The sequence below is a fragment of the Clarias gariepinus genome, chromosome 2 (assembly GCF_024256425.1).
Source record: "Clarias gariepinus isolate MV-2021 ecotype Netherlands chromosome 2, CGAR_prim_01v2, whole genome shotgun sequence".
NCBI lineage: Eukaryota > Metazoa > Chordata > Actinopteri > Siluriformes > Clariidae > Clarias > Clarias gariepinus.
This window is the reverse complement of record NC_071101.1, coordinates 33,541,111-33,568,386: the sequence shown is the minus strand read 5'-3', so window position 1 is coordinate 33,568,386 and position 27,276 is coordinate 33,541,111. Positions and strand designations below refer to the sequence as shown.

Below are 27,276 nucleotides of genomic sequence, written 5' to 3'. Positions count from 1 at the left end.
GAGAAAAGTGTCAGGTGTGTTGTGCGATAAAAGAGTATCAGCGAGAATGAAAGGAAAGGTGTACAGGACAGTGGTGAGACCAGCAATGCTCTACGGCTTAGAGACAGTGGCGCTGAAGAATAGACAGGAGGCAGAGATGGAGGTAGCAGAGCTGAAGATGTTGAGGTTCTCTTTGGGAGTGACAAGGATGGATAGGATTAAGAATGAGTTTATCAGAGGGACAACCCACGTTAGATGTTTTGGAGATAAAGTCAGAGAGGCCAGATTGAGGTGGTTTGGGCATGTTCAGAGGAGAGATTGTGAATATATCGGCAGAAGGATGCTGAGGTTGGAACTGCCAGGCAGGAGGTCTAGAGGAAGACCAAAGAGGAGATTTATGGATGCAGTGAGAGAGGACATGAAGTTAGTTGGTGTGAGAGAAGAGGATGCAGAGGATAGGGTTAGATGGAGGCAGATGATTCGCTGTGGCGACCCCTGAAAGGGAACAGCCGAAAGACAAAGAAGAAGACCAAAAGTTGAAAGTGAAACACCACCAGTGTGGTTTTCAGGTTGTATGACCTACTTTTTGATTGCATAGTTAATGTATAGGACACACCAGGTTTATTTGAACAAATAAGTTATAATATAGAATGAAGTGAAAACCAGAAAACAATTTTATGCAGTGTTTATACATATGTACAGGCTTTTTCTTTATATAGACACTACCGTTTAAAGGTTTAAGAACACTTTCTAACTCCATGATGGTTCCTGATTTTTATTTCTTTCTACATTGTAAAGGAATGCTGAAGGCGTTCAAAAATGCATTAATCTCCTTTAAACAGTTGATATTAAGATGTGTCTGCTACTTATGCTCTGTAAAGACTTCATAACGCCTCTAATCTGAGGTGCTGTTAATTGGTCATTTTTCAGGCTGATAACCCTAAATGAACTTCTCGTCTGTGGCAGAGGTAGGTTTTGGTCTCGCCCTCCTGGGATGGTCTTTAAGAGCCAGTTTCATTATGGTGCTTGACGGATTTTGCAAATGCACTTGACAATACTGTTATTGCAAGAACTATTACAGGACGGCTGACCTCTGTGTCTTAAAATAACAACTAACTGTTGTTTTTCTCAAACTCTTGTTTACCAAGAAATTACAAGTTTTATAGACAATTACCTCAGTCTAGCATGTGTCTTCAACCTATCTCTGTCAGTTCTCACAGACCAAGATGCTTTTACTCACACAGCAGAGGCAGATCTCCCAGAAACCTCATCTACCCTCCAGTACTGTCTCATTGCCCTGCACTGGTGGTAGGTGGGCTCTGGAACTGCCAATCTGCTGTAAAGAAAGCAGATTTTATCTCTGCCCTAGCTACCCATTACTCTTTTGACTTTCTGGCACTAACTGAGACCTGGATATCTCCTCAGAACTCAGCTACACCGGCTGCCCTATCCTCTGCCTATGTATTCTCTCACACTCCACGAGAAACTGGCAGAGGTGGTGGTATGGGTCTCCTGTTGTCCAAGAGATGGTCCTTCTCGCCTATCCCCCTGTCTCATCTCAGTTTTTCATCATTTGAATTTCATGCAGTTAAGGTAACCTCTCCAATTAACCTCCACATCTTAGTTATTTACCGTCCTCCTGGCTCTCTAGGAAACTTTCTAGACGAAATGGACATGCTTCTTAGTTTTTTTTCCTTCTGCTAACACTCCTCTCACTGTTCTAGGAGATTTCAATCTTCCATCTGATAAACTCCAATCCTCTTTCCTTCTGCCTCTCCTTAACTCCTACTCTTCAACTCTAAACAGCTGCCCTCCTACACACAAGGCAGGAAATTCTCTCGACCTTGTTTTTTGCCGCTCTTCCCCAGTCACAGATATCACTACTATTCCTCTTCATTAATCTGATCATTACCTGGTATCCTTCACCATAACCCTTCCTATTCTATGTAAACCTAACCACCAAAATGTCTCTTTTACCCGCAGAAACCTTCACTCTGTCTCCCCTTCCTCTGTGTCTTCATGCACCCTATCATTCCTCCCAGACCCAGACTCCTTCTCCTCTCTGCCACTAGAGACTGCGACTGAAACTTTCCTCTCCTCTCTCTCCTCATCCATAGACCTCCTTTGCCCGCTGTCATCTAAACCAAGGAAGATGTCTTGTCCTGCTCCTTGGCTATCTGATGTACTGCGCAACAACAGGAGAGAATTAAGAACTGCGGAGAGAAGATGGAAGAAATCAAAACTTGATGCAGAATTTATCTCTTACCAGACTCTTCTCTCCAAATTCTCATGTGACGTGACTTCTGCCAAAACCACCTTCTTCAGACAAAAGTTAGAAGCCTCTGCACATGATCCTGGCAAACTCCACAAAATCTTCTCCTCACTACTCAACCCACCAACTCCTCCTGCCCCTTCCTCTCTGACTGCTGACAATTTTGCCACATTCTACGATGGAAAGACTGCAGCAATCCGCCAGTCCTTCGCTCTCAACCAAACTCCTACGGCAGAACCTCAGGACCTTCCCCTCCCTCCCTTAGCAGAATTCTCCAACCTGTCATCTGATGAGATTCAACAGATCATCTCGTCATCTAACCCCACCACCTGTTCATTAGACCCAATCCCTTCCACAATGCTCCAGGCCATCTCACGAGACCTCCTTACCTTTACCACAGCCATCATCAACCATTCCCATCTCATTTGGTCATGTTCCTGCTGCTTTTAAGAAGGCGAGGGTTATTCCCATCCTCAAGAAACCCTGCCTGGACCCATCAGAAGTTAACAACTATCGCCCGGTATCACTGCTCTCTTTTATTTCCAAAATTCTTGAAAGAGCTGTTTATGACCAAATGTCTCTTTATCTCTCACAGAACAACCTTAATGATCCCAACCAATCTGGATTCAAAGTGGCACATTCCACAGAGACTGCCCTTCTGTCAGTCACTGAGAAGCTCCATGCTGCTAGATCTGCTAAACTGTCATCTGTCCTCATCCTCCTGGACCTGTCAGCTGCATTTGTGAACCACAAGATTCTATTATCTATTTTTACAAGCTTTGGAATTTGTGGAACAGCGTGGCAATGGTTTGCTTCTTACCTAGAAGATAGGTCATATGAGGTAACATGGAGGGGATCTACATCTGCCCCACATAGACTCTCTACTGGTGTCCCGCAGGGCTCAGTACTTGGTCCTCTTCTGTTCTTCCTCTATACCCGGTCTCTTGGTAAGGTCATATCATCGCATGGATTTTTATACCATTGTTATGCAGATGACACCCAACTTGTTCTCTCCTTTCCTCCCGCTGACACTCAGGTTTCCACCCGGATCTCAGCATGTCTGGCAGACATCTCATTCTGAATGGCTGCTCATCAGCTAAAGCTCAATCTCAGTAAAACCGAACTGTTGTTTATCCCTTGTGACTCATCCCCAGGTCAAGACCTTGTGATATCCCTGGACAACAACCAAATCACTCCTTCAGCCACCGCCCGCAATCTTGGGGTAACCGTGGACAATCATTTGTCATTTTCCCCACACATCGCTAACCTTACTCACTCTTGTCAATTTCTTCTTTACAATATCAGAAGAATTCGCCCATTTCTTTCTTCACAGGCTACTCAGGTGCTTGTTCAGTCCCTTGTTATTTCAAGACTGGACTACTGCAACTCACTCCTGGCAGGCCTGCCTCTGTCCACGATTCGTCCTCTACAACTGATCCAGAATGCAGCAGCATGTCTTGTTTTTAACCTTCCCAAGTTCTCCCACACCACCCCACTCCTCCGCTCCTTGCACTGGCTTCCTGTAGCTGCCCGCATCAAATTTAAAACACTGATGCTTGCCTACGAAGCTAAAAATGGCCCAGCACCCACTTACCTCTCTGCGCTAATTACACCACGCACTGCACCACGTTCCCTCCGATCCTCCAGCACTGCTCGCCTCATCCCACCATCTCTTAGGGATCGAGGGCGGCATTTATCCAGGCTCTTTTCTGTTCTGGCACCTAGGTGGTGGAATGAACTTCCTCTAGATGTCCGTACAGCAGAGACTTTGACTATCTTTAAACCACGACTTATCTGTTTCTCCAGTACTTGGACTAAATCCCCCCCCCCCCCCCCAAAAAAAACAAACAAACCACAACCTCTTCCCAATTGTGTTGGACTAATAGCACTTAGTTATTAACCTAGTTAACCCAGTGTAAGTATGTATCCAATGATGTAAACATTAAAGCACTTTTTGTAAGTCGCTCTGGATAAGAGCGTCTGCCAAATGCCTAAATGTAAATGTAAATGTCTCTTGAGCCATCTAAACCAGACAACACGTTACAAATTAGGTTTTCATAGAATATTGCTGCTGACATCTACATAAGAAATAAATGAAAAAAAAAACTTTAAATTATAATAATAATAACCCTTGAATTTGCATCTGGAGAGTATAAGAATCCTCACAGACATTGCAATGTATGTCACTAATAAAATATACCATATACAGACCCAGATTGTACAGTCAAATTATTTTTAATATAATTAAATACACAACATAAGTCAATAGTTTGATCACTAAGAGTCTTTTATTACTAATTTTACAGATATATGATTTTGTGCTTATTAATTGGACATTAACAACACATTTTTTCTTCTGAGAAATCACATGAGGGTTTTAGTAGTTTCCATAGGTTCTTCCTCTGCTGTAATAGTTACTGATGCTGGAAACTGCAGAAACAGTCTTTACCATTATCACTATGAAAAGTATGATAAATATGGCGAAAAGCACAAGTGCAATGATATTGAAAAGGCGTGCCTTGGAGCCATAAGATTTCCCTCCAATCATGTCACCCACCATCTTCTGGTCTCTGGACTGAAACACACACAAGCACGAAATCTTTTAAAAACATTACAATTCATAAGTGAAAATGAAGCACCAGTCAAGATCAGGATGCTCTTTGTTGTGCTCAAATGTTTGTACTGTTTATTATACAAAAGTGTGTTAAAGGGCTGATTGACTAAGCCTTTGATTATCATTTATATGAATATTCATGTAAATTTCTGACTTGCAAAATCAGTACTCACAATCAGTATACAGTGGAACCTGGAATTGCGAGTAACCCGGCTTGCGAGCGTTCCAAAAGTTTTTTTTATAAATTTTGCCTTGTTAAACAAGCAAGTAAATATCATGTGGCACGCATGCTCTTCTTGTTTTGACGCTGAGCCAATGGTTCCTCTCTGTTTTGCACTGCGGAATTGTGAGTAATCATCTTCCATGCTCGGTCTCAGTGAGCGTGCGCCACTTGTATAGTCAACATCCATGCATGTGTACTTTTTACTATAACACCGTGTGTGCGCAAAAAGCATCTTTTATTTTTGTGTGTGTATGTATCGTCCTTTTACACACGTCAAAGTTTGCAAACGTAAAGTAAAAGCAAGTGTCAGAGAGGTTTCTTGATAAAGATCCTGTTTTTCTCTTGAAAAGCACTGATTCCGTTCTTGTGTGTGTATGCGAGTGTGCCCCCGCTTTCTTCTCTCGCCTTCACACACACACACACACACACACATACAGACACTCTAATGGAAACACTGTTCTGCCCCATTACTTTTTAAAGATAAAGTGCGGGTTAATTTGTTTCATTTTAACTTTACACCAGTGATTGCATTACTGTGTGTGCACGCACTCGAGTGTCATTAAAAATGTTCATCTGAATTATGCTCGCAATCCAAGGTTCCACTATATACAGTACTGTGTAAAGTCTTAGGTATTCTTATTAAATTTTATCCTTATGAAAAAATATCTGTAGGCCAGAAAAGAAAGCAGATGTAAGAAATTATTTAGGAGGAGTGTGGCTTCTTCTGCAGGATGTTCAGTAAAACTAAGCAGAGGGACGTCACACCAGTTATTGACTGCTTTAATATTATTTTTTGAATGTAGAAAGAACTTTTGAAGACATCCTTGCTCTACAACAACTACAGTGAAACCTTGTATCTTGTACCATGGTCTGCAAAAATTTTAACCTGGTGTGTGTGTGTGTGTGTGTGTGTGAGTGTGAGAAAGTCAATCTATACAGTAGTCCCATTTCTCCTCCTCTCCTCTCTCTGGCTTTGTCACAGCCGTTTCTTTTCAAATGTAAAATTCAGGTAAATTTGTTTGATTTTTGTATTAATTACTTTTTCTGTTTATTAATATTTTTGGGTTGTGGAACGAATCATCTGAGATTTTGGAGGAGAAATTTTAAAATGACTATGTAAATTATCTCTCTTTTCTTGTACATTATCATCTTATTAGATTATATAAATTATCTCCATATATACATTTTATTTATGACTCACCTTCATGGAGAAAATCAAAGCGACCAGGCCCAGACAGCACGGGTTGCCATAGAAGAAGGTGGCAATAGACCACACTGTATAATCAGGTGGATGCTCCGGCATGGACACCACGACTGTCCCTGCTCCTCTGCCATCGCTCAGAGGAACGTTGAGTGGGACCATAGGGCTCTGCATCCTGCTCAGTGTCAGATCTCACTGCGCTGTTTAAGAACCTTCAGGCTTCAGGTTTGTCCATTTATGGTTAATGTTAGGGGGCAAGTCATTTACAGTCTGTTACCAAAAGTTGAAAGTGAAACACCACCAGTGTGGTTTTCAGGTTGTATGACCTACTTTCTGATTGCATAGTTAATGTATAGTACACACCAGGTTTATTTAAACAAATAAGTTATAATATAGAATGAAGTGAAAACCAGAAAACAATATTATGCAGTGTTTATACATATGTACAGGCTTTTTCTTTATATAGACACTACCTTTTTCTTTATATAGACACTACACTACTACTACTAAGGTTTAAGAACACTTTCTAACTCCATGATGGTTCCTAATTTTTATTTCTTTCTACATTGTAAAGGAATGCTAAAGGCGTCCAAAAAATGCATTAATCTCCTTTAAACAGTTGATATTGAGATGTGTCTGCTACTTATGCTCTGTAAAGACTTCATAACGCCTCTAATCAGAGGTGCTGTTAATTGGTCATTTTTCAGGCTGATAACTCTAAATGAACTTCTCGTCTGTGGCAGAGGTAGGTTTTGGTCTCGCCCTCCTGTTCTTTAAGAGCCAGTTTCATTATGGTGCTTGACGGATTTTGCAAATGCACTTGACAATACTGTTATTGCAAGAACTATTACAGGACGGCTGACCTCTGTGTCTTAAAATAACAACTAATTGTTGTTTTTCTTGTTGTTGTGTTATTTTATAGTTTTGAAATCCCCAGTATTGTTGTAGAATGTAAAAAAATAAATCACTAAACAAAAAAAAAAAAGAAATTTGCAAGTGTTCTAAAACTTTTGAATGGTAGTGTTTGTGTGTATATTGAATTGTTTTTACACAGAAATTCACTTCATTGTGCAACAAATGCTTGTATATAAAGTTTCCCACAATTTAAATACAACATCTAATCTATTCTTTATTTAAAATGTTATTTGTCCTAATTATCTAGCCTAACAGAAAATAATGGGACAAATTATCTCATTATTCTTTTAAATTCATGTTTGCCAATATGTATTACCTAAAAATACTTTTGTGATTTAATAATTGCAGAGGTCCATATTGTGATTAAAATTTTTAGGCAATTAATTGTGCAGCACTGACTTAAATGTACAAATATTTGAACTGCATTTTTCAGTACAATCCTTAAAATACATCTGATCATGGTTTAGTTTTAAGTAATAAAAAGGTTGACTTCTTTAAGGCACAGTCATTACACATTGGAACAGTCACATCTTTTGGATCTTTGTTCTCATTTTCAATTAAATTGTTTTACAGCTTATCAAAGTATCTACAAATGTAATTTTGATATTTAATTATGGTAAATGTTGATAAAAATTAATTAGTTTAGTATTAATTAGTCATAGTAGACTTAGTGTCTGTTGTACTTTACTGTAACACTATTATAAAAATTAACATCTATTAACATCACAAATATGTATATATTACCTGGATAAAATTGCAGCCTTTTGCAATTCAATCCTAGCACAAGTACATTTTGTGTTTTCAAATTAATTGTGCAGCATAAACTAAAATGTTTGAATATTTCAACTGCATTTTCAGTACAATCCTTAAAATACATCTTATCATGGTTTACATATTAAATAACATCTTTATTCTCATTTTAAATTAGTATGTTGTCCCAGAGATTGTCTCTTGATCCATCTAAACCATAAAACACGTTACAAATTGGGTTTTCATAGAATTTTGCTGCTGACATCTATAAGAAATAAAAAAAAAAAAACTTTAAATTATAATAATAACAGCCCTTGAATTTGCATCTGGAGAGTATAAGGATCCTCACAGATATTGCAATGTATGTCACTAATAAATTATACCATATACAGACCCAGATTGTACAGTTCGTACAGTCAAATTATTTTTAATATAATTAAATACACAACATAAGTCAATAGTTTGATCACTGAGAGTCTTTTATTACTAATTTTACAGATATATGATTCAAAGTGTATTTTGTATAGTGCTTATTAATTGGACATTAACAACACATTTTTTCTTCTGAGAAATCACATGAGGGTTTTAGTAGTTTCCATAGGTTCTTCCTCTGCTGTAATAGTTACTGATGCTGGAAACTGCAGAAACGGTCTTTACCATTATCACTATGAAAAGTATGATAAATATGGCGAAAAGCACAAGTGCAATGATATTGAAAAGGCGTGCCTTGGAGCCATAAGATTTCCCTCCAATCATGTCACCCACCATCTTCTGGTCCCTGGACTGAAACACACACAAGCACGAAATCTTTTAAAAACATTACAATTCATAAGTGAAAATGAAGCACCAGTCAAGATCAGGATGCTCTTTGTTGTGCTCAAATGTTTGTACTGTTTATTATACAAAAGTGTGTTAAAGGGCTGATTGACTAAGCCTTTGATTATCATTTATATGAATATTCATGTAAATTTCTGACTTGCAAAATCAGTACTCACAATCAGTATACAGTGGAACCTGGAATTGCGAGTAACCCAGCTTGCGAGCGTTCCAAAAGTTTTTAAAAAAATTTTGCCTTGTTAAACAAGCAAGTAAATATCATGTGGCACGCATGCTCTTCTTGTTTTGACGCTGAGCCAATGGTTCCTCTCTGTTGTGCACTGCGGAATTGTGAGTAATCATCTTCCATGCTCGGTCTCAGTGAGTGTGCGCCACTTGTATAGTCAACATCCATGCATGTGTACTTTTTACTATAACACCGTGTGTGCGCAAAAGCATCTTTTATTTTTGTGTGTGTATATATCGTCCTTTTACACACGTCAAAGTTTGCAAACGTAAAGTAAAAGCAAGTGTCAGAGAGGTTTCTTAATAAAGATTCTGTTTTTCTCTTGAAAAGCACTGATTCCGTTCTTGTGTGTGTATGCAAGTGTGCCCCCGCTTTCTTCTCTCGCCTTCACACACACACACACACACACACACACACACACACATACAGACACTCTAATGGAAACACTGTCCTGTTACAATTCTTTTAAAAAATAAAGTGCGGGTTAATTTGTTTCATTTTAACTTTACACCAGTGATTCCGTTACTGTGTGTGCACGCACTGGAGTGTCATTAAAAATGTTCATCTGAATTATGCTCGCAATCCAAGGTTCCACTATATACAGTACTGTGTAAAGTCTTAGGTATTCTTATTAAATTTTATCCTTATGAAAAAATATCTGTAGGCCAGAAAAGAAAGCAGATGTAAGAAATTATTTAGGAGGAGTGTGGCTTCTTCTGCAGGATGTTCAGTAAAACTAAGCAGAAGGACGTCACACCAGTTAATGACTGCTTTAATATTATTTTTTGAATGTAGAAAGAACTTTTGAAGACATCCTTGCTCTACAACAACTACAGTGAAACCTTGTATCTTGTACCATGGTCTGCCAAAATTTTAACCTGGTGTGTGTGTGTGTGAGAAAGTCAATCTATACAGTAGTCCCATTTCTCCTCCTCTCCTCTCTCTGGCTTTGTCACAGCCGTTTCTTTTCAAATGTAAAATTCAGGTAAATTTGTTTGATTTTTACTTTACATTTTGTATTAATTACTTTTTCTGTTTATTAATATTTTTGGGTTGTGGAACAAATCATCTGAGATTTTGGTGGAGAAATTTAAAAATGACTATGTAAATTATCTCTCTTTTCTTTTATATTATCATCTTATTAGATGATATAAATTATCTCCATATATCCATTTTATTTATGCCTTACCTTCATGGAGAAAATCAAGGCGACCAGGCCCAGACAGCACGGGTTGCCATAGAAGAAGGTGGCAATAGACCACACTGTATAATCAGGTGGATGCTCCGGCATGGACACCACGACTGTCCCTGCTCCTCTGCCATCACTCAGAGGAACGTTTAGTGGGACCATAGGGCTCTGCATCCTGCTCAGTGTCAGATCTCACTGCGCTGTTTAAGAACCTTCAGGCTTCAGGTTTGTCCATTTATGGTTGATGTTAGGGGGCAAGTCATTTACAGCCCAAAAGTTGAAAGTGAAACACCACCAGTGTGGTTTTCAGGTTGTATGACCTACTTTTTGATTGCATAGTTAATGTATAGTACACACCAGGTTTATTTAAACAAATAAGTTATAATATAGAATGAAGTGAAAACCTAAAACAATATCCTTTATTCAACCAGAGAACAATATTATGCAGTGTTTATACATATGTACAGGCTTTTTGTTATATATATATATATATATATATAATTTGAGAGTTCCATTGCAATTAAAAATGACTGTGATTTTTGTCTATCTCTAGACTACTTGTTTTAGACTCTTACATTAGATTAATTAATATATATATATATATATATACATAGACACATGTCTTACATAGACATCGGAAAAATAAGACCTGTGAAAAAATATTTAAGACCTAGAACAGCGAATTAAAAACTTTTTAAAGCCTAAAAATTCTTTTTTTTAAATTTTAGACTTTTTAAGACTTTTAGGACTCCGCGGAAACCCTGAAAAAACGAGCGTTGTTGTCGTTTACGAGCACCGAGTATCATTTATAAAGCATGCGTTCTAGTTTTGACACCGAACGTCGCGTTATCACAACTTAGCCAACGGTTTTTCTCTCTCTTGCGCTGCGGGTATTCATCCTCCTTGCTGGGTCTTAGTGCTCGTCTCTTTGGTATAATCAACATCCTTGTGTGTGTGTGTGTGTGTGTTTTTCTTTCTCTTACGCACACACAAACATGCTCTCTTTCTCTCTCGCCTTTACTGTGTGTCAGTGTTTGAGTGTGTGTGTTATGTGTGTGTGTTTTTTTCTCTTGCGCTGCAGAGTGTGTGTGTTATGTGTGTGTGTGCGCGTGCATAATTTGTCACCGTGCCGGTTCACTCTCTCTCTCTCTCTCTCTCTCGCCTTTAATGTGTGTGTGTGTGTGTGTGTGTGAAAGAGAGGGGGTGCTTTACTTACACACAACTGGCACGGTGTCAAATTACGCTCGCGCACACACATAACACACACTCAGCAGCGCCTGTGCGCATAAATGGAAACACTTATCTGTGAGGATTTATTTTTACTTTTTTTAAGGTAACATGCAGGTTAATTTGTTTTATTTTTAGTTTATATTTTTTGTTAATTATTTTTATGTATTTATTTATTTGGGCTGTGGAACGAATAATTTTATTTTCCATTATTTCTTATGGGAAAATGATTTACGAGTGTTTTGGAATACGAGCCCGCTTCCGAAAACTTGAATTGTTTTCACACAGAAATTCACTTCATTGTGCAACAAATGCTTGTATATTGTCATGCACACTTAATCGGCGACCGGCACTAGGACCCGGAAAAAGCGGGTCGCGAATCAGGAAGTATAAGAGGAGTAAACAAACCACGATTCAGCGCTCAGTCATTGACTTCAGCCCATGTCGGTTCTGGTTGTCCATCATCGATTCGTGAGTACTCACTTTATTTGGGTTTCGCTTTCTGATCTTGAGTGTGTGTTTATAGGACGCGGGTTAAATTTGTGTTTTTCCCTTGCTCCCCTTTTGTGAGAGTCCTTAGACTAAAACGCGTGGTTATCCTACCTACTCGCTTTCTTCCGCGTTTGGGTTCACCATCTACGCTACATTGGGCTAATGGCTAAAGCTAAGTCATCTGGTCGCCTAGGTTAGTTCATCCTGACATATATAAAGTTTCCCACAATTTAAATACAACATCTAATCTATTCTTTATTCAAAATGTTATTTGTCCTAATTAACCTAATTGTCCTAAATAAAAAAATTAACAAAACTGACTTCAGGGGCACCGTAAGTACGCCATATTTGAAACCACAATAATGTTTGCACATTCATACACACAAATCTACCGCTACTACAGTACTTCCTGTATATCTTGAGTGACAGATGTCTCGTCCAATTAGCAGTAAGCCTTTCATTCGCAAACTATACCTACCTTTTCCGGTTTGTATCGGACTGGCCGAGAAGTGCAATACAAATTAACAAAACGGAAAACAAAATAACTAATATCTGACTGGCCGAGAAGTGGATTACAAATTAACAAATCCGAAAACAAAATAACAAAAACAAAAACAAAAACAACAAAACTCCCCCCTCCAAAAAAAAATAGTTTCGGGTTTTGTTATATGGTTTTTAATTTGTTTTCTGTTTGTAATTTGCATTGCACTTCCCGGCCAGTCAGATATTAGTTATTTTGTTTTCCGTTTTGTTAATTTGGTTTAGAATTTGTTATTTTGTTTTGGGTTTTGTTATTTTGTTTTCAGTTTTGGTAATTTGTTTTGCACTTCAGGGCCACCGTATAAAATACATCTGATCATGGTTTTAAGTAATAAAAAGGTTGACTTCTTTAAAGCACAGTCATTGCACATTGGAAGAGTCACATCTTTTTGATCTTTGTTCTGATTTTCAACTAAATTGTTTTACAGCTTAGTAAAGTGCTAAAAATGTATCTTTGATATTTAGTTATGGTAATTGTTGATAAAATTAACTAGTTTAGTATTAATTAGTCATAGGAGACTTGGTGTCTGTTGTACTTTACTGTAACACTATTATAAAAATTTACGTTTACATTTACATTTAGGCATTTGGCAGACGCTCTTATCCAGAGTGACTTACAAAAAGTGCTTTAATGTTTACATCATTGGATACATACTTACACTGGGTTAACTAGGTTAATAACGAAGTGCCATTAGTCCAACACAACTGGGAAGAGGGTTTTTTTTGGTGGGGGGAATTAGTCCAAGTACTGGAGAAACAGATGCGTCTTGAGTCGTCATTTAAAGATAGTCAAAGTCTCTGATGTACGGACATCTAGAGGAAGTTCATTCCCCCACCTAGGTGCTAGAACAGAAAAGAGCCTGGATGAATGCCGCCCTCGATCCCTGAGAGATGGTGGGATGAGGCGAGCAGTGCTGGAGGATCGGAGGGAACGTGGTGCGCAGAGAGGTAAGTGGGTGCTGGACCATTTTTAGCTTTGTAGGCAAGCATCAGTGTTTTGAATTTGATGCGGGCAGCTACAGGAAGCCAGTGCAAGGAGCGGAGGAGTGGGGTAGTGTGGGAGAACTTGGGAAGGTTAAAAACGAGACATGATGCTGCATTCTGGATCAGTTGCAGAGGACGAATCATGGACAGAGGCAGGCCTGCCAGGAGTGAGTTGCAGTAGTCCAGTCTTGAAATAACAAGGGACTGAACAAGCACCTGAGTAGCCTGTGAAGAAAGAAATAGGCGAATTTTTCTGATATTGTAAAGAAGAAATCGGCAAGAGCGAGTAAGGTTAGCGATGTGTGGGGAAAATGACAAATGATGGTGGCTGAAGGAGTGATTTGGTTGTTGTCCAGGGATATCACAAGGTCTTGACCTGGGGATGAGTCACAAGGGATAAACAACAGTTCTGTTTTACTGAGAATGAGCTTCAGCTGATGAGCAGCCATCCAGAATGAGATGTCTGCCAGACATGCTGAGATCCGGGTGGAAACCTGAGTGTCAGAGAGAGGAAAGGAGAGAACAAGTTGGGTGTCGTCTGCATAACAGTGGTATGAAAATCCATGCGATGATATGACCTTACCAAGAGACCGGGTATAGAGGGAGAACAGAAGTGACCAAGTACTGAGCCCTGCGGGACACCAGTAGAGAGTCTACGTGGGGCAGATGTAGATCCCCTCCATGTTACCTCATATGACCTATCTTTTATTAACACCTTTTAATAATCTCTTCTCTATTAACATCACAACCATGTATATATTACCTGGATTAAATTGTAGCCTTTTGCAATTGAATCTTAGCACAAGTACATTTTGTGTTTTCAAATTAATTGTGCAGCATAAACTAAAATGTTTAAATATTTCAACTGCATTTTCAGTACAATCATTAAAATACATCCTAATATGGTTTACATATTAAGTAATATCTTTATTATCATTTTAAACTGTAAATTGTTTTATAGTTTATCAAAAAGCTAAAAACCTTTCTTTAATATTTAATTATGGTAAATGCTTATACAATTTAAAAGTCAGAGTTAATTAGACATACTAGACGTAGTGTCTGTTGTACTTGATTGTAACACTATTATAAATAATATTACAGCAGGCACAGATCTATGGTGTGTCCAGTTAATTCTACTGCTAACAATAAAAAAAAATCATCAGTGAATGGTAACTCACACATTTATTGTTCAGTGTTTTTATGATTATAACTTGCAAGACCATACTACTGTATAGGTAGCATTGCTATGACAAGTGACAAGTAAACAGTAAAACCACAGCAACCACTGCAGTTCTGACAAACATCCTGAGAAAATAAAAGGTTAGTCAACCTCACAAGCAGTACTTATTTAACAAAACATAACTCAGTTACACAAAACAAAATCTTTCCAAGTCTTTAAGGCTGATCAAATTAGAATTTTATTTTATTTATTTTGGAGTTATGACATTTGTCTGAAGTTCATTTTTGATGGAAATGAGGATTGCTGAACAGAGAATGTGTTAGAATTATTTTATATATAAAGGAGTAATTTCCACTCTCTTGCTCTCTTCCTCATAGATCTGATATTAACGTGTTAAATCTTTCCTGTTGCTATCTTCCTGTCTCCTCTTGCATCTGCTCCCTAAGGTGTGAACGCTCCCACGCTCACCTTCCCATTCTCTCTTCATGTCTCTCTCCCCCTCTCTCTCTCTCCCCCTCTGTCTCCTTCCCCCTCTCCCCCTAACTCGAGCCAACATCTTGTGATCTGTCTCTGGACGGACACCTCTCTATCTTCCTCTCCTTTGATTCTTCAGGATCTCACCAGGACATTTACAATGGCTCATGTTCTTTGTAATAACATATGTCTATGGCACAGGCGTTTGATCAAACATATATAAATACCATCTTTTGATGTTAATAAACAGAGACCTTTCTGACAGACCATGTGTGTGTGTGTTTGACTGTCTCTCCTGGCGCCAGAGAAGCTTACCAAAGCACAGCAGACAGACTGAGCAACTCGCCTCTCCTACTACGTAACTTTAGAAAAACTTTACAATCTGGGGGCTCGTCTAACCTTTTCTCTCCAGGAAGGTAAGTTAAACATTATTTTTGCTCTTGTACTTCCTTCCTTGGTCAGAAAAGTTTTTGGACCAATAGTTCATTTTACGTAGTAAATTGGCGTATATTTGGGGTATATTTTGGAAAAAAGATACTTTATGCGTGTTAATTTGTTTTTGGCTTGCGTTGTTTTTGGCATTACTCACGTTGATTTATTGATTAAAATCACAGCGGCTGTAGCGATTGTGGTTAATTGAAAGATATAGATAAAACTAGGTGTTTAACTGAAACTGAACCGGTGTTGTTAGCAATAAGCTAAAAACATACACAGCGCTGTCGTCGCGAGTACCTACGTCATCAAACCGCGTCCCGTTAGAGGAGACGCGCTACTTCGGGTGTGTTTTAAAAAGTTCTACGTTCACTAACTTTTGTTGTTGACGTAATTTATGCATTACAATATTAGTAATTTAGTGAGGCATTTGTAGCGTGCACTTTGTGTATAAGCTGGCCCTGGCGTAGAGGCGCGTGGTTAGAAAATAAATAAATTAATTGGTTATAGCCATATTCCTTAGAGTGTTCTTTGGAACAGGGAACGGCGTGCAGTTGCAGTTATACACGTGGGATGTGCATGAGTTTTATTGTCTCCCTGACGTAGAGGCGTGTGGACTCAGCCCGGCGCACCTGAGGTTCATTTTTCTGAGAGTGTTCTCAGAAACAGGGTAGATTGGCCGAATGCCTTATTAATTCACTGTATTGGTATTTGATAAATGTGTGAATACTCTCCAAAGGTGTAGAGGCACGTGAGATTTGAAATAGAATCCATATTCCTGGTAGTGTTATCAGGAACGCGGAGATATTGCACATTTTGATAATACACTTATAAATTACAGTATTCTTCAGTTTTAAATAGATTCTGATACACTCTGTTTGAATGTCACACCACCCATAATAATAATAATAATTTAAAAAAAAGCGCTTAAAGTGTCCGCTTAACTTCGATAAGCTTGGTTTGTTTACTAACTGTAACTTACCAAAATGGGTAATGGTCGTTCCAAACAGTCTCTTACTCCTAATGATTGGATGTATAATCAAGGATTTGGAATTTTTGTTCAACCTTTTATTAACAATTTGGCTGGATGGACGGAGGGTTCTTTTCAGTGGAGACATTATCCAAGAGAAGGTTCATTTGACAATGCTGACATTATCACTGCTGATCTTTTAATTAATCAAGGTTATGGTGATCCACAGTGGGACAGTCAATATATGAAAAAAGCACTTACTACATGGCGTAATTTAAAACCGAAGTGGGATGGTGAGTGCTCTAAAAATGTGATAGCTAAAAATGATAAAGATAATATTCGTAAGTGTAAACTGACCACCAACTCCAAACCACTCATACATGCTTTTCCTGTTCTCACTACTAAGGTGGAATCACCCATTGTCTCTGCTCCCCCTAGCTATTCTTCAACCACGGAGACACATAGCTCTCAAGGTGGGGGGAATGGTATGGTAAAATCAAAAGGTGTTGCCTCTAATGTGGCAGATAAGTCATTAAAAATTCCAAAGAACACTGATAGTACACCTAATTATGCATATCCCTTTGTTACATGTGGAGAAAAGAGATGGAATATTTCACCTCCAACTCTATCTGATATCCACAGCATTGTTTTTTAGCCTTCCCAAACCATCTGATGTTCACTTATTTTGTGACCAACTTAAAAGCACAACACGTTATTCACAGCTGACTGGTCCTGATTTTAGGTGCATCTTAACACGTGTTCTAGGAGCAGAGGTGACGGATTCCTCACTACAGGAAGACGTGCCCTCTCTTCATCACAAACATGATATACCTATAGATGATGAGGTTGATGCTAATGGGGACACATGGAGTGCCTATTATGCATGGGCAGATTACAAACATGTTGATAACATGTTCAGTGAACTTAAAGCTTTTCTTGTAAAGAAATATCACTCTTCATGTGATCTCCTACAAGTGGCATCTATCAGACAAGAACCAGGTGAATCAGCAACTGCCTTTTTTAACAGGTTTAAAACTGCATGGTCTGAACACGGAGGACTTCCCTTGTACTAATATACCTCCACATTTATTAACAAATGACATAATATTCCTCCACATTTCACACAGCTATTTCAAACTACGTTTGTTAATAATATGAACACTGATTCTGCCAAAACTCTCAAAATTTTTCTAGCAGGAACCGGAAATGAACCTGACATTCAAATCCTGGGACGGATGGTGCGCGATCTGGATGCTGCAGGTGCCTTTATCGCCACCTGCAGCGGAAACTCTAATCAAACTCTTGCCGCTGTCTATGATCATGGTTCACGACAACATGTCAGGTGCAAACGCTGTAATAAACTAGGGCACTGGGAACGGCAATGCAAACAAACAATATGCAATTATTGCAAGGCAGAAGGACATTGGGCACGTGACCGTAGACAAAAAACGATATGGAAAATGGGTATGTTTCTTCTACTTCACAGGCTCACCAAATGCATCAGACCACCCCATCAGGTACTATGGGCCGAACCAGGCCTACACATGTTAAAACACAATGGGAATTTTGCCCATAGGGCTGCCCAGAGAGCAAGAACCCCACAGTAAGTATGTTGACCTTGGTACTCAATAAGGATCCACAAAACCTACCTATTTTAATGTTAAATGTTAATGGTACTCCTTATCCTTTTATGGTAGTAACTGGAGCTACATGCTCTTCTTTTAGTGGTTCTCAGTACCGTGGACCTGTTTCAGCATCGACTATCAGCTCTGTAGGGATTGATGGGGTCCCAATTTCATGCCCTAAAACTTTTCAACTTCCTGTAACTAGCCCAGATGATCCAAATTTGCATTTCCGTCATCGATTTGTTGTGATACCCTCATCTCCGTTCAATTTACTAGGCAGAGATGTACAGTCTAAATTAGGCTGTTCTATATCTTTTGCAGAGGGCAAAACTGTTGTAAAGACCCCTAATAATCTGACTATGTTCTCTGATGTGATCCCACAGGTTGATTCTACTAGTAAATCTTTTGTCATCCCATCCTACTTGTCGTCTGTACCTCTGAGGTTGTGATCTACTCATGCTAATGAAGTGGGCACAGTTTGCACTACACCATACACAGCAAAACACTGACACCTGTGTATTGTAAACAATACCCTCTTTCACCAGATAAAGAGGCTGGCATTGAGAAAGTGATTTTGTCATTAATACAACAAGGTGTCCTAGTTCCTACCCAATCTCCATACAATACACCTGTTAATCCTATACATAAGGCAGGTGGAAAAGGATGGAGATTTACCCAAGATTTGCGCAAAATTAATGATATTGTAATTTCTGCCAGTCCTATTGTTCCAGACGTCCCATCCATCTTGATGTCAATACCTCCAAATCATTCATATTTTACAGTAGTTGATTTGTGTTCCGCCTTTTTCAGTGTCCCTGTCAGTAAGCAGACGCAGCCTATATTCGCTTTCACCTTCAAAAACCAACAACTGACCTGGAATCGTCTTCCTCAAGGGTTCATAGACTCTCCAGCTGTGTTCTCCTCTGTTGTAAGAGATGCCATGGCTTCCCTGACCCTGCCTGAGAAAGTCCGCCTCTGTTATACACGGACGACATCCTCCTCTCAGCTAACACTGAGGACTTATGTCGCAAACATTCACTGCGCATGCTGATACATCTGACTGATGTTGGATTCAAGGCTTCTCTCACTAAGCTTCAATTTTGCTTACTGCAGGTCTCCTATCTGGGATTTACAATCGCCCAGGGACAAAGAACATTATCTGCTGATCGCATTCAATCTGTTGTCGAGATTCGTCCACCTGCCACGAAGCAAACAATGATGAGCTTTCTTGGACTTATACACTATTGTAGGCAGTTCATTCCTGACTGTTCCTACTATGACAAAATATTGCGACAGTCATGCTCCTCCACTCAACCAGACAAAATCACATGGACATCTGAGATGAAGGTCTCTTTTTGTTACCTCAAGCAATCTCTAAGTTCAGCTCCGGCATTGGGTCTACCTGATTATGGCAAGCCATTTCACCTATATGTCTCTGAAGCCGGGGGGGTCGCAGCGGGGGTCTTAGCCCAAGATCACGGTGGGTCTTATCGGCCAGTTGCATACTTATCTAAAACCCTTTCGGGTCTTTCAACATCAGACACCCTCACCCAGGCGACCCAACCAGAGTTGATCAGACTCCGGCCTGTGTCCCAGCAGCATTCATCCACGGGTCAGCCCTCTTAATCTAAAGCCATCTTGTGGCTCTTTCTGCGGCTTCAGTTGCAGACCTAATGGCTTTCCTCTTTGCCTCACTAGTGAGGCCTAGCATGGTGAGCACTTTGCAGAGGGACCGCCCTGCAAATCCTCGGCATCCCACCTCCAGGGGTTCACAGTAGGTCTTTCAGCCTTGGCTCCTGCACTCCTTCACTAGCTCCTGGTACTTGGCACGCTTCCTCTCATTTGCCTCCTCCATGCGTTCTTCCCAAGGAACTGTGAGTTCCAGAATGATTAACTGCTTGGTAGAATCAGAAACAATGATCATATCTGGTCGGAGCCGTGTAGATGTTATCCTTGATGGGATCTTCAGCTGTTTGCCCAGATCCACTTCCAGCTGCCTTGACTATGCTCTCCTCAACCGCCTTTAGCACCTGGTCGTGGCGCCAGCGATAACGCCCCTCTCCAAGGGCTTTTGGGCAGCTGCTGAGGAGGTGTTCCAGGGACCCCCGTCCTGGACACTGAGTGCAGGATGGTGTCTCTACTTTGCTCCAGACATGGAGGTTGGATGGAGTTGGTAGGACGTCATAAACAGCTTGGACTAGGAACCTGATGTTGAGGGAGTCTGCTCTCCAAATGTTGGGCCAGCTGATCTTCCGCTGAAGAACATTCTCCCATTTAGTCCATGCTCCTTGTTGCCCCATTCCCGTCACCCTGCTGGCTCGTTCTTCCTCCACATCTGCCCTCACTTCCTCCTAAATGAGGCGCTGCCGCTGTTTACCTTGGGCTTTGTCCACTGTGGTTGATGGAAAATATCCAATTCCTGCGCGCCCTGAGGCTATGGACCCGACAAGTACCTTCTGCCTCAGTCGCGACTCGGCCACTTCCAGAGCCTCATCGGCCCTCCATTTCCGACCTGTCTTCACCTGGATGCCAGCCGATGCCACTTTTCCATCCCTGGAAAATGACAAAGAAATTTAAGTACAATGTTTTATCCCCCTCACCCATGGTATTTTACATAAACACAGAAAAATTCTTTTTAATAAGTTTTTAATACAAATAATATTTCTATAAATAATACAAATTATTTGTACATAAAAAGGAATTAATTAGAATAAATACAACTTTAAACATTAATAACTTCCACAGGGTTTATAACATTAACAAGACTCTTATCTAATGGGATATGGGATAAACAAAACAAGTCAGCGATTTAGCACTACAGGGTCTGCACAATTTGATTTAAAAAAATCGCAATGCGATTATTTTTGACACATCATGATTGATTGTGATATGTAACTATTAAACATTTTGAATTTAAAATATTATTTGTCCTAATTACTGTATCTAGGATAACAGCCAATAATGGCACAAATCTCAATTATTCTTTTAAATTAATTTGCCAATGTTTATTTATCATCTAAAAACATATACAAATACTTAATATTTTTTACCAAAACAATTTTGACAAACTCTACATTCTATGTATATTCAAAACTATGTATATATTACCTGGATTAAATTGCAGCCTTTTGCAATTTAATCTAAGCACAAGTACATTTTGTGTTTTCAAATTAATTGTGCAGCACAAACTAAAATGTTTAAATATTTCAACTGCATTTTCAGTACAATCCTTAAAATACATCTTATTATCATGGTTTACATATTAAGTAACATATTTATTCTTGTTTTAAACTGTAAATTGTTTTACAGTTTATCAAAGAGCTGAAAATCTTTCTTTGATATTTAATTATGGTAAATGTTGATACAAGTTAAAAGTCAAGTTAATTAGACATACTAGACTTAGTGTCTGTTGTATTTGATTGTAACACTATTATAAAGATTCTAGGGTGTGTCCAGTTAAAGAGGTCCTATTATGCTTTTTCAAATATTTTCTTTCATGCAGTGTGTCATGTAGCTGTATGTGAACATAAACTATCTGCACTATCTGTGACGCTGACAGTTTTTGTCTATTAAAAAAAAGAACCGGCTCACATTCGCCTAAACGAGTCATTAGCAAATCTATTTTTACTCTGTTACGGATCCACGTCACTACGTAACATATTTTCATAATGTCCGCCCACGTTATACGTCACAAATAACTTGCCTGCCCACGGTCTACGTCACAAACAACTTGCCCGCCATCTTACAATTAACGTTACCACACTCTTGTTAATGTGACTGAGCATTCATGCCAGGTTCGCTTAAACACTTTGTAATATAAAAAAAACTATAAAAACGAGAGCACACAAAATCCATTTTGACTGTTTATTCTCCACCATTCACCAAAACTAAACTTTAACACTCGCGAAGTGCGCATACCTATCTACGGCAAGCCTCGAGGGAAAAAATGTAGAAAAGTAAGGGAACAGAGCATGCACACTTCGCGCATCACACACACGCGCGCGAAGAGTATGGGCACGGAGCATGTGCACTTCGCATACACGTGAAGAGTAAGGGAACGGAGCATGCGCACTTTGCGCATCACACACACACACACAAAATGCATGAGTAGTAATGGTGAACTAGTGCTGGCGTTTGGACAAGAGAAGGAGAGATCATTTTCAGAACATAACTCAGTGTACATTAAATAAAATCTTTCCAAGTCTTAAAGGCTGATTAGGCCTCCGAGTGGCGCAGTGGTAAAGCGCTCGCCCTATCATCCGGAGATCGCTGGTTCGAACCCCGGGTGATGCTGTTTTCCTCTCACAGCCGGAGGCACAGAAAGAGCTGATTGGCCGAGCTCTCTCAGGGGGGAGGGATGAGAGGTACTTGTGCTCCCACATTAATCACGGCTCTACAGCCAATCAGGGGCGTCTGTGAGCTCGCGCACACGGAAGGAGCGGCTAGCGCTTTCCTCCGAGTGTGTTATTTATGCCTTTTTTTTTTTTTACGCCCCTAACGGTGCGTGAGCGAGCAGTTCGAAAAGATGCGGTCGGCTCGCGTCACGTGGTTCGGAGGAAACACAGGATAGCTTTCGTCCTCCCGACTGAGTGGTTGTAGTAGCCTTGATGTGTGTGGGAGCCTCCTAGCGACGGGGAGTAATTGGCCACGACTAGATTGGGGAAAAAATCGGGGGAAAAGAATTGGACAGGACTATATAAAAAAAAAAGGCTGATTAAATGAAGATGGTAATACTATTTTGCAGTTATAACATTTGCCACCAAGGCACTGAAGGTTATTTTTGATGGCAATGAGGATTGCTGAACAAAGACTGTAATAAAAAAAAAAATCTTTTTTGTAAGATAGTTTGACAGAAACTTCTCAGAAATAATCTGCTGCTTCACTGCACACGCTAATCTCTAATTTAGCTCATAGCTTCTTGTTGACACAAAAAGCATGCTAGTATGCTTTGCCATGTTTTGCACGGGTCATGCATTTTTTCGCACCCGATTCGATAAGAGAACTAACACGACCCACTAGTGATGGGAAGTTTGAATCATTTTAGTGTCTCGGTTCTTTGAGTCTCGCTAATCAAAATTAAACTAATCTTTTTTTTAGTCATTTCGTTTATTTCGTTTTTTTGATCAAAAATTTAATAAAATGTTTCAATTTCAATAAAAAGAACTCCAATATGCCTACATACACAAATTTGGCTAAAGTTCTAGTCTTCTTTGTCTTTCGGCTGTTCCCTTTCAGGGGTCGCCACAGCGAATCATCTGCCTCCATCTAACCCTATCCTCTGCATCCTCTTCTCTCACACCAACTAACTTCATGTCCTCTCTCACTGCATCCATAAATCTCCTCTTTGGTCTTCCTCTAGACCTCCTGCCTGGCAGTTCCAACCTCAGCATCCTTCTACCGATATATTCACAATCTCTCCTCCGAACATGCCCAAACCACCTCAATCTGGCCTCTCTGACTTTATCTCCAAAACATCTAACGTGGGTTGTCCCTCTGATAAACTCATTCTTAATCCTATCCATCCTTGTCACTCCCAAAGAGAACCTCAACATCTTTAGCTCTGCTACCTCCAACTCTGCCTCCTGTCTTTTCTTTAGCGCCATTGTCTCTAAGCCGTAGAGCATCCTGTACACCTTTCCTTTCATTCTCGCTGATACTCTTTTATCGCACAACACACCTGACACTTTTCTCCACCCATTCCAACCTGCCTGTACTCGCTTCTTCACCTCCTTTCCACACTCCCCGTTGCTCTGGACCGTTGACCCCAAGTACTTAAAATCCTGCACCTTCTTTACCTCTGCTCCCTGTAGCCTCACTGATCCTCCTGGGTCACTCTCATTTACACACATGTATTCCGTCTTGCTGCGGCTAACCTTCATTCCTCTGCTTTCCAGAGCATACCTCCACCGCTCCAAATTTTCCTTCACCTGTTCCCTGCTCTCGCTACAGAGCACAATGTCATCTGCAAACATCATAGTCCATGGGGACTCCTGTCTTACCTCATCTGTCATCCTGTCCATCACCAGAGCAAACAAAAAGGGGCTTAGAGCTGATCCTTGATGCAGACCCACCTCCACCTTAAACTCTTCTGTCACACCTACAGCACATCTTACCACTGTCTTACAGCTCTCATACATGTCCTGCACTACTCTAACATACTTCTCTGCCACTCCAGACTTCCTCATACAATACCACAGCTCCTCTCTTGGCACCCTGTCATACGCTTTCTCTAAATCTAAAAAGACACAATGCAACTCCCTGTTACCTTCTCTGTACTTCTCCGCCAGCATCCTCAAAGCAAATACTGCATCTGATGTACTCTTTCTAGGCATAAAACCATATTGCTGCTCACAAATGCTCACCTCTGCCCTTAACCTAGCTTCCACTACTCTTTCCCACAGCTTCATTGTCTGGCTAAAGTTCTAGTAATGAAAATATTACAATGCAGCTAAGGACATACAGTGGAACCTTGGGTTACAAGCATAATTCATTCCGGAAGGCTTGTATTCCAAAACACTCGTAAAACATATTTAATTTTTCATAAGAAATAATGGAAACTTAAATTATTTGTTCTACAGCCAAAAAAAAATACATAAAATAATTAATACAAAATATAAAGTAAATATAAAACAAATTAACCTGCACTTTACCTTTCAAAATAGTAAAATAAATCCCTGAAAATAAGTGTTTCTATTTATGCACACAGGCGCTGTGTGTGTGTGTGTGTCTGTGTGTGTGAGGCTAGTGGAGACTCTTGCTTTCAGCACCATCCTGCTGTTCACCATTAAACACACGCCGCCTCCCCTTGACTTCCCCGAGTCCCGTGTCCTGTCCATGCGGTGAACCGAGAAGAACTCGGCCGGCTGGATGGCGTGGTCCGGCACCACTGGGTTCAGCCATGTCTCGGTTAAGCAGAGGAGATTGCAGTCCTGAATGTCTCTCTGGAACTTTATCCTGGCCCTGAGGTCATCGAGCTTGTTCTCCAGTGACTGGACGTTGGCGAGCAGGATGCTAGGCAGAGCTGTGCTGTGTGCACGGGCTCTCAGCCTGTTCCTGACGCCGGCTCGTTTTCCTCGGGGCTGCCGCTTCACGTCGCGTCCTTTGTTCTCCCTCAGGATCTTACTTGGCCAGCTCGGATCCGAAGTTAAAAACTTCGAACTGTGAGTACATTGTATACCAATAGAAACAAGAGTGTCTCTATCATACCTAATGTACTCAATGGTGGTAATTTTGCCGATTTAAAAACGCTGAAAACTAACTTAAAAAACAAAAACAAAGAAAAGGTGGTCGGAGCAGTCGTGACGGCAGCCGACCTCACTGGCATCATCTTGTATATTCGATACCCCACGTGTGTTGTGAAGACACGCCCCACAGAACTGGGGGGCGGGCTCAGCAGAGATCATAAGCATTTAAGGAAGCATGTACTGAAACAGGTTACCCACAATGCATCTCCCACACTGGACTACACTTCCGTAAACAGCTGTCATAAATCAACCTCTCTCTTCCGCTTAAACTTTTTTGTCTGCAAAAGTAGCTCGTGTGAGCGCATACTAATGGAATCACCAAATAAAATATGTTTTACACACACACACATGGTCACAGTGTTATAGTAAACAGTACACACGTGCATGGATGTTGATTATACTAGTAAGGGACGAGCACTAAGACCCAGCAGGGGAGACGATTACCAAACAATTCTGCAGTGCAAGGGAGAGAAAAACCGTTGGCTCAGTTGTGATCACATAACACTCGGCGTGAAAAACAAGAAGCGCATGCGTGATACGTACATGATACTCTGTGCTCTTAAACCAAGACAATGCTCGTTTTTCAAGTTAAATTGTATTAAAAATCTTTGCTCGTCTTGCGTAACAATTGTAGGGAGTGAAATTTAAGATTAAAAGAAATGTTCTATGACTTTAAATAAGATGTAGAGGTAATATCGCGAGAACAGAGATCCGTGTTTTGGACTCGCGGGAGAACCGCTTGGTTCAGTTGTTGAAAGCGGAGAGAGAGAGAGACATGACGTGCACTTTGTAATTAGATGTGGCTAAACTATGATGTTCACCTCTTCATGTTTAATAAATCAAGTGTTATGACTGCCAGTGCTCCTTGTTGGTGTCCTCCTTGCAACCAAGCCAAGAACTCACGAGCCTGCGCGCGGTAAGAACTGTAAAGCTCACACATAGAAATAACGTGCGTTACACAATCGCAAACCGTGTTACTCGTAATCCGAGGTTCCACCGTATTATATTAAACAGATATATGATGTGTAGCTCACTTCATATCTTCTAGTATCACTTCATATCTTCTTCTTGTGTTGTTCTGAGTAGAAAAGTAATTGAGAAAGAAACGTTCAATTCTGTTTCCTGTGTACTGCACTGCATAGCGTCTATGGGAGTCACGTGACAAAAGAACGAACGACTTAGGACTGAAAAGACTCAAAGGCAACTACTCATTTTTGTTTCCTGTATAACACATACAAAGGTTTTGCGATGCTTTGCGCATGCGCGACCAATAGAAAATGAACAAATCACTCTCCAAGACTACTCGTTTATCTGTATCTAAGATGTTAAAGATTTGTTTAAAAAGAACGTATCGTTCATGAACGACCCATCACTACGACCAACCTGACCCGCTCTAATATACGCAAGTCATGCACCGCACTGGCACCCACAACCCTTAAAAAACATGATAAACATTATTAGCAGTGGACTGATAAATCGGACAGAGTAGTGCACTGAAAGCAGACAGCGAGGGAACGAGGGAGAAATTTACTCTCTGTCCCCCGCTCTCAGACGTACAGAATCACATTGCATTCACAAAAGAAAAAAAAATCAATCTGAAATTATTTCATAATTATGACTTGATATCTCATATGTATGACTAAATGTTATATAATTATGCTTAAGAGAGGGGATCTAATAAATGAAAACTAAACAAATGTTCAATTTTTTCATTCCAATGTTTCATTCCAAGGTGTAATTCACAGGGTGCTACTACCTACTTCTACTCACTGCTCCGTTTGCAGTCAACTTCGGTGAAGGAATCTTTCCTCGACTAAACTCCACCATTCGGAACACCCTGCGAAGTCACCAGCGCAGACGTCACTTCCTCTGTGCGTTACCATGGTAACATAAGCCCGTCGG

The 27,276-nt window shown here is 40.1% G+C and overlaps 2 protein-coding genes across 2 annotated transcripts; both read right to left on the bottom strand.

The window, feature by feature from the left end:
• Positions 1–4,513: 4,513 nt before the first annotated feature.
• On the bottom strand, positions 4,514–6,463 carry LOC128517987 (dispanin subfamily A member 2b-like). Its single transcript, XM_053491088.1, has 2 exons — positions 6,290–6,463; positions 4,514–4,826 (listed from the first exon to the last, which is right to left on the bottom strand). The coding sequence occupies exons 1-2, from the start codon at positions 6,461–6,463 to the stop codon at positions 4,629–4,631; spliced, it is 372 nt and encodes a 123-aa protein (XP_053347063.1). The 3' UTR covers positions 4,514–4,628.
• Positions 6,464–8,539: 2,076 nt separating this feature from the next.
• Positions 8,540–10,422, bottom strand: LOC128516312 (dispanin subfamily A member 2b-like). The gene is made up of 2 exons (XM_053490548.1): positions 10,207–10,422; positions 8,540–8,737 (listed from the first exon to the last, which is right to left on the bottom strand). The coding sequence occupies exons 1-2, from the start codon at positions 10,378–10,380 to the stop codon at positions 8,540–8,542; spliced, it is 372 nt and encodes a 123-aa protein (XP_053346523.1). The 5' UTR covers positions 10,381–10,422.
• Positions 10,423–27,276: the final 16,854 nt, after the last annotated feature.